At 31.3% G+C, this 8890-nt stretch overlaps 1 protein-coding gene across 1 annotated transcript; it reads left to right on the forward strand.

The window, feature by feature from the left end:
- The first annotated feature begins 1664 nt into the window (after positions 1-1664).
- On the forward strand, positions 1665-3646 carry LOC123195413 (heat stress transcription factor A-4b-like). Its single transcript, XM_044609095.1, has 2 exons — positions 1665-2099; positions 2364-3646. Exons 1-2 carry the CDS (start codon positions 1878-1880, stop codon positions 3462-3464), a joined length of 1323 nt encoding a protein of 440 aa, XP_044465030.1. The 5' UTR covers positions 1665-1877; the 3' UTR covers positions 3465-3646.
- The last annotated feature ends 5244 nt before the right edge of the window (positions 3647-8890 follow it).

Below are 8890 nucleotides of genomic sequence, written 5' to 3' on the forward strand. Positions count from 1 at the left end.
TTTGCCTAATTTTTTTGGATGCTTCGACTTTAAGTGTCTTTTGAATGTCCCATGTCCACTTCCTTACTTGAATTTATAAATTTGCGTATAATAATTACAAATAACTTCAATATTACCATATTCCTTTTATATTTTTTTGAAATGAATTTTGAAAATATTGTAGGCAAGAATTTTTTGTGGTTGTTGTTTCATCTCCACTTGTTATTGTTGTTGTACCTCCACTTCTACATATTGACTTCCACTTTCTTGTATTGAAAAATCTTCTATAAATTGATATTCATCCATATTTGATATATATGAATATTGAGCAAATCTCTTATTACGTAAATAATTTTCACTACTTGCCATTTTTTGATAATAAATAAAATTAATTATATAATTAATTATAAAAGATAATGAAAAAAATAGATAATAAATAAAATTAATTATAAAGATAAATTTTATAATTAATTATAAAATTGTATAATAGAAAGATAATAATAATTAAATTATAGAAATTAAAATTGGAATTGATAAAAATAAAGAAAGAATTTAATTGAATTTGATTAAAAGATTGAGAGAGTATGAGAATTGAGAGAATGGGAAATAAGAATAAATAAATGAAAGAGTTGAAAGATTGAGTGAATATTTATAAGTAAAATTTAATATAAAAAATAAAAAATAAAAAAAATTATCAGGCCTAATTGCGATATTTGCAACCACTAGCATTTGCAGAATTTGCAGGGCAAATTTAAACTTTTTCTAAATTTAAAAAATAAAAAATTTAAAACATTTTAATGAAGTTATTTAACTGTTGGTTCATGAATCTTTGAATCGACCATGAATTGATAGTTTAAAAAAAGAAAAACCTAAATTGAACTGGTAGAATTCGATTTCGGTTTTGGTTCCTATTCTAATAATTCTAGTTCTGATTTTACTAGTTTTGATTTGATTTACAGGCCAAACCGACTCGTGGCCAGGACTAACAACACATTTGAAATTTGAAGTTAACAAACAATCATCTCAAAATTCATATTTTAATTGAAATAATTAAACTCATAAAATTTTTATTAAAGAAATTAAGCTAAGAACAGACAAAATTTTTAATATTTTTTAATGAAGATATTGAATCAATATAATTATAATTATTTATATTATTTTATTTTAAAAATAAAATGATTAATTTGACATTTTTAATAAAAAATAATAAAAAATTAATTTTTTAATATTAAAATTTAAAAGTTTGATTTTTTGGATAAAAATATTTGAAAATTCAATTTTTTAATTGAAAACAAACAAAATTTAATCATTCCAATCAAAACAAAGTAATAATTTGATGCCTCTAAATGTGCCACCCCTTAAAAAAAATTAAAACTTTTCTTTGCTTTCTCACACTTTAAAGTTATCAGTATATTATGATGGAATAAAACAATTGTTATTTAATTAAAATTTAATTAATACTTAAATGCCATTTAACTCTATATAAGACAAGACTGATTATTCTTCGCCCAATTTTGAAAGTTGAAAATCAACGGCTGCAGGTCAATCCATAGTTTCTTCTTACCAAAGAAGACTAGACTAGAGACTTTAACAAACAATAAAAGTTAATAAATAAATAAATATTTATAGTTTTCTACACCGTATTATAATGTATTCATACATTACTTGTAGAATTAGGTAATTAAAAAAAGTCAAACTTGTCTTCTTTCTCTTACATTTCTTCTGACTTTTCTAATCACCTGTTGCTTTTTCTCCAAGTTTTTCTATTAGATTGCTTCTCTTTCCAATATATTCAATCATCTCGTGTGGTTTGGCGTCTGGGCTTTTAATTTTACATTGATTTCTTCAAACCCACTTTAAGTTTGATGAAATTTAAGTAATATTTGTAAGAATTTAGTATGGAAGAATCGCACGGACAGGGTAATTCAAATACGCCGGCTCCTTTTCTTACAAAGACATATGAGATGGTAGATGATCCAATAACCAACTCATTGGTGTCCTGGAGTTTAAGTGGTTGCAGTTTTATTGTCTGGGATCCAACTGATTTTTCAAGAGATTTGCTGCCGAAGTATTTCAAGCACAACAATTTTTCAAGCTTTGTAAGGCAGCTCAATACGTATGTAAGTTCTTTTTCTGTTTTCACTTTGCTTCAGATGCACATATATACTATTTAATTTTGGAAATAATTGTTGTTTTTAGAGGAAAATGATTGGCATAGTCAAACTCTACCTAGTATTTCATAATTGTTTAGAATTCACGACTTTTGTGTACAAATTTAGTTTTTCCAGGCAGAGGAATTTGTATATGTTTAATCTAGCAAAGGAATTTTTTAGTTTTTGGGCGTTGATGGTGAATTACTGGATGAGCTTGTATTATTTTATCAGGGATTTAGGAAGATTGATCCTGAGGTGTGGGAGTTTGCGAACGAGGAATTTATAAGAGGAAAGAAACATTTTCTAAAGAATATTTACCGACGCAAGCCAGTTCATAGTCATTCTGCGCAGAATCAAGGGAATTTTGGCATTCCATTGACGGAAACTGAAAGAAATGAATTTGAGAGGAAAATTGAGAAACTGAAGAAAGAGAAGAGTATATTGCAATTGGAGCTACAGAGATCTGAGAGTGAAAATCAAGGTTTTGCCCTTCAGATACTATCATTAAGTGAGCGTATGAAGTATTTGGAGGGTCGACAGATGGAACTGATGACTTTCTTTGCCAACCTGATGAAAAAACCTGGATTTGCCTCAGTTCTTATGCAGCAGTCAGAAATTCATAACAAAAGGAGAAGATTGGTAAGGCCTAATTATTTTGGTTATGAGTTCAATATGGATAAATACTGGGTTTTGACCGACCAGAAAGAAAACCCAAATGCAATTTCTGCTCACATGTCGAATTTAGAACAAATTGAAAAGTTAGAATCCTCTGTGAACTTTTGGGCGGGTTTTCTGCTTGGGGTCAATGAAGCTTTTAGTCAAGATGTGTATGATTTTGGTGTGCTGCCATCAGTTTCTTCAGTCACATCCTCTGAAGATGATGATGTGTATGGTCAACATTGTTCACCAAAATCAAATGTGTCCTCTCTCCATTCTATGGATATTCATTCACACGAGGATCATATGGATGCTCATAGCCCCAACAAATCACCTATGTTTTTAAACGCTGATGAAAGATCAAATCCACTAGGGACTGATGTAATTTTGAAGCCTGCTGGTGCTTCTGAGGCTGAGGCATCAAGCAAAGAGGTGATAGAGTTAACAAATTCTTCAGTAAAAGTAGGGGTGAATGATGTGTTCTGGGAGCAGTTCCTCACAGACCCTCCTGCAGCTTCATTAAATGCACAAGAGATGAAGTCTGAAAATGCGGCTACTGAAGACGAGGCTATGGTTTGCGAGGGAGCTGATCTCAGAAATTTCTGGTGTAACAAAAACAAATTAGATAACCTGACAATGAATTTTGGAAAGCTTACTTCTGCTGGACCAACATAGTATGTATAATTTGATTCTTTCAGCATAATGTCTTGGATGGTTGGGTTATATATTGTAACATAATTAGTGAGAAGGTGGAAGACTTTTCACCTTCTGACTTGATTGTATTGTTGCATCAGTTTTGTATGTATATAACACTAAGTTACAGCATCAAAGGATTAATTGGTGCATACTTCTGTCGATGTATGTTTCCTTGTTTAGAACTTATATTTCAGTAGTCATGCTAAACAAGTCATCCGACCTAAACAACAACAATTGTATACACCTATTTAGTCTTTGATACACTTTCACCTTTGCTTTAGCAACAAACTAGATTTATTAGTTAAGTTGGACCTAAAACAAATAATCACTTAGTTTATTATTTATTGTCCCACCATTAAGTTCTTATGTGAGGTGATTATTATAAAATAAAAACCTAGCATGTAATTTACAATGTAAATTAAACGTGCTAGTATAAAATCTTGTTTGATGTCGAGTCCCTCAAGTCAAGATGGATCGACAGGTCAACTTACGGTTTTGCTCTTTGGGACTTCAAGTATGTTGGCCATTTCTTTTGTAAAATTCTGTAGTTGTTTACATAGTTTTTCCTAAATACATTTTATTCTAAAAACAAAATACTATTCTAACTTTACATTTGAAAATCAGAAACCTCGAATAACATTCGATAGGAGGTAAATGAGAAAATAATGTTATATCCGGACTTTTGAGAGCAAAGGAATACACGCCTTATTTTAAATTTTGTGAACATACATTCCTATAGAAACCTTTATAGGTTCATTAGATATATATTGAACGTCATGTGTATCTAAACATGACATACATATAAACAATTAAAATTAAAAATTAATTTTAATTATTTACTAATTGTTAAATTACTTAAAACCCTTAATTTCTATATATTGCATTCAAACCTTGAAACTTTAAAAACTTTTAGTTTAATTTCTATCTTGGCAAACAAAGTCAAAATTAAATTATGAACCAATGCATGGGCATACACTTAGTCATGCACAATTGTGTATGACATCAAAGTTTTCAACCCGTACATGGCAAGGGTTCACTTCCCATGCACAAGATGCACAGTTGTGTATGCAAGATTTTGACAAAATTCTTGAAGTCTGAATGGGATATAACCATGAAACTATGTACATACAAAATTTTACATATGTATGAGTGTGTATGATGGATGAACAACTATACATGGGTGTCTCAAGAGGAATCACACAACTATAATGTAACACTTCTTTTGCTACAAAAGGAAGGTCTACAAACATAGACTATTTGAACATATATTGATTTAAAATTTATCCTCATACAACAAATTACTAAAATACTCTTATAATATAAATTAGTTAGAAACATATAAAGGATGTCACAACATACATAAACACCAACAATAAACTCGAAAACCATACGTGTGGCAATACATAGATAAATTCTCAAAACAACTAAATGTTCAAATACATATAGTAAGGAAAAGACACAATTGACCTCATGCAACCTTAAGCTCGCTAATAACCACTTGCCCCGTAGTCATCACATTTACCTACATTTTGAAAACATATAAAGTACGGGAGTAAGTAAAAATCACTTAGTAAGTAGAAGACTATATTTATTTTCTAAATCTCTAAAATACCATAGACTCAAACCAACGTAACTCGATCATAAGAAGTATATGCCCAAACTCCCACTTAAGATGACATGGGTATTACTACTCTCATTTGAAAACTCAGGAATCTTAAATTTGTGTATCAATCTTTCAAAAGTATCTATGGTTTCATTTGATCACCAAAAACCACTTCAAATTTTAAATTGGGGTGACTATTTGATAGTTTAGGTAAAAGTACTATCTTATTCTAAACTATATTTTATACCAATCGAACTAGGTTGAGTAGAAATTTGACACCTTGGTTGTGTAAGCATCACTATGCAGTCCACTCATCTACACCATTACAGGCTATCGAATTGAACTGAGCTCCTCTAGGATCAAGGGTACCCTACTATAGGTATGATATTTATAACACTCACAGATATGTCTCAAGGGTAATATAGTCATTTATGATATATTTATATGTTTACAAATGTTTAATTATGTTCATGGTTGAGTTAAGATAAAATAAATTAAGTATTGTGAAATTTGAGTAAAGGGGGCTGTGCATAAGAAAAGAATGCCCATGTATTAGTTGACATGTCAGGTTGAGTAGATAAATGCCATATCAGAATAAGTTTAAGTGATTAACAATCATGTGTGCAGGGCAAAGGCTTGTTCATAGTGTTGCAGGCAGATTAGTTTAAAAAGACACATTACTTGCAATTGCAAGGTATTTGATCTGATTACTAGTCTGTGTCTATTTTGTGCGAAGAGAGAAAAGAGAAATGCGTGTAACATGTGTTTAAACCCTTGGGTAGATTTTGGCAATCACTTTTCTAGTAGGAGCAATGGTAGCGAAGCAAGGAGAGAAAAGGAGAATTGTTTGGCATCTAAATAATTACTCTTGGGAAGACAAGTAGGACCCTCTTTTTTCCCTTTGTGTGTATGGTTTACACAGTGGACTAAGAGTTTTTCCTTTGCCAACTTTGTTATGAACAATTTTTATAATGATTTGCTTCTTGTGATGTTTATATGTTTAGATAATTGATATAGATAAGTGATGAGTGTGGGATGCATGAAATTTATTCTAGATAGCTAAGGCATGTGTTATTTGGTGAAGTGATGGTGTTATTTTTCACTTTACCTTACTGTGGAATGGAACTTTGATGTTAGTATGATAAGTGGATGTGAATTAATTCATGGGGTTTTGACTATTGTCATTGGATCTTGATGTTCACCTATTTAAATGAATATTAGGATGTGGGAGTGGTAATAATTTGTGCATTGATTTGCATTAGCAACCTAATGAATTGTTGGTTGATAAAGGAAGAGTCACCAAAATTAATTAATGTGCAAAATTAGGTCAAACTTATGCTGCTGAAACTTCATGGATGACTACCTCAATTGTAGGGACGATTGTCCTATGTTTGGAAAATGTTTACCTTAGGTCATGCAAGGTCGTGTGATATGAGACAAACACTTATGCATGTGAAACTCAATTTTTAAGTTGAATTTTTTTGTTGATCCGATGCCTATTGAAGATCGTTGATCAATGAAGAGTCAACTATAGCACGAAGTTCACTTATTTATGTTTCAAGAATGACCATGTATGGGGTAAAAATAAAAGAAATACCCCTATAAAGTAAACTGGTTAAAATGAAGTTAAGGGTTGATAGAAATTATGTCCAAAACAGGACACACACATGTCCCTTGATAGACAGATCACCTTGCATGATTAGATAAGGGCACGAGGTGAATATATAGTGATAAAAGGTCATTCATAACATAAAGAAAAAGAAGGCACACCCTTAAGGGAATAGTTATGCCTCATGCATAAGGAAATGAACGCTCGTGCATCCTAATGAAGGATATCTGTGGTTAAAGGTGAAGAAAAGAAAGTTAAAAGGGAACTAGGCTAGATTTTTATAGGGTTGTCTTGAGAGATAGTATATAGGTTACTAGAATACAGTAGTACCCAAGAGTTAAGATCATGTTATGGCACGAGCTATGATTAGGATGAAAGCCAAGATGAGACTGAAGTGATCTAAGGCTCTAGATGCGTGCATGCTAGATATATCATAGAATTGTTACAAGGAGGAACAGTGAGTACATACTCCCTACACTACCTGTAGTAGAACACGCCCGTAGTAAGACATTGTACCTATAATTGGGTACTTGCTCATAGTAGAACATAATTACAATGATAGTTCAATAATTCAACGGTGTAGGTAAATAAACTGTACAATGAATCTTCACATGGTCAAGGTGTCAAATCCCTATATCGGTCTAGTTCGATCGACCTTGTATACATTTGTAATGTATAAATATGATAGTGTTTCACCTAGAGATGATATGATCACACTAGTTTGAGATATTGAGTGATTCCTTAGTGATGAAAAGGACATAATTACCCTAAGAGATATGTTATGTGGCCTAAAGGTTCTCGAATTCAGTTATCATTTACATTATGAGATATAAGAAGCATAATAATCCTAATGAGAATTTTGAAATAGACTTCGAATGACACAGTTATGATGGGTTGAGCCAAAGGTAATTTGGGGATTATAAAAAGAATAGTAATAGAGTTTCTTACTTACTAAATGACTTTTACTCATTCATCTACTTTTATGTGTGTAGGTATTGATGATCATGATGGCCGTAGGACAAGCGGTGGTCAGCGAGCATAGCTTTGATATGAGGGCATTCGAGTATTTTTCATTATCATGTTTTATGTTATGTCATGTTCAAACTTTGAGAGGAATTTATGTTTGATGTAATAGTTACACACTTTATTTATTTTATGGACAATGGTTGGTTTTATACAGATGGATATCCTTGACACATTTCCATGTGCATTTGTTATAAGGGTACTTTTGTAATTTATAAATAATGATGATCAATGATGTTTGGAATTATGAAATGAGTACACGCTTTTATTGTCAAAGTAAGTGACATCATCCTCTAGAGGGTAGTACTTTTAGAGTGAGAGTTATAATGTCTGACTGCAGACATGTCTTACTATAGGAAGTGTAAGAATTATAAACTCATAAGTGCCCTTTGTAATGACCTATATGTCCTCAAATCAAGGACTAGCATGTATGCATTTTGAGCCACTTATCACTTTGTGCTTGTACTAACTTTCACCATAACTTATAATTGTAACACCCATAAGTATATTGAAAAGCAATTCCATCTTTTTCCTTTTAATTGATTCATTTATGTGTTATTGGGAGCATGAATGATTGTAAATGTGTTAAGAAGGGCAAAGGCATCATTTCAGTTAAGGCATTTGAAAATGACTAAGGTTGGATGATGAACGATCGTGCATATGTTAATGCATACTCGTGTAGCTATTCTTCAAATTTGAATTTTAGATAAGATTGGCTTTCAAAGATTTTAGAGTGTGGTTTTTACCACAAGATCATAGGCACTTCCGTGCATGGCCTTTTTTTGCCAAAATAAAAAAAGTTGATTTATGTATTTAGCTTAATTTACTTACTGCAATTTTAGAGTATAAACTGAGAGAAAGAAAGAGCAAATAATTTAAGAGTAATTGAGGGGTCATAGGAAGAGATTTTGGAGTTTTTGAAAGCCTTTCCACATGAAGAAATTGCTTATCTTCAGAGGTTAAGTGAGTATGGTGACAATGTCCAATTGTTAATAGAATGTTTATACATAATAAATTGATTTGCTTTTGTTGATGGAATTATATTAAAATCATGATATGATGAGTATGTTTAAGTGAATATATTTGCAATTGGTAGAATGAAAGTCTAGTTTCATATGTGTAAATACCATGTTATATTTATGGGCATATGAGATGGAAAATTTTTTTTAT

The sequence above is a fragment of the Mangifera indica genome, chromosome 14, assembly GCF_011075055.1.
Source record: "Mangifera indica cultivar Alphonso chromosome 14, CATAS_Mindica_2.1, whole genome shotgun sequence".
NCBI classification, from domain to species: Eukaryota; Viridiplantae; Streptophyta; class Magnoliopsida; order Sapindales; family Anacardiaceae; genus Mangifera; species Mangifera indica.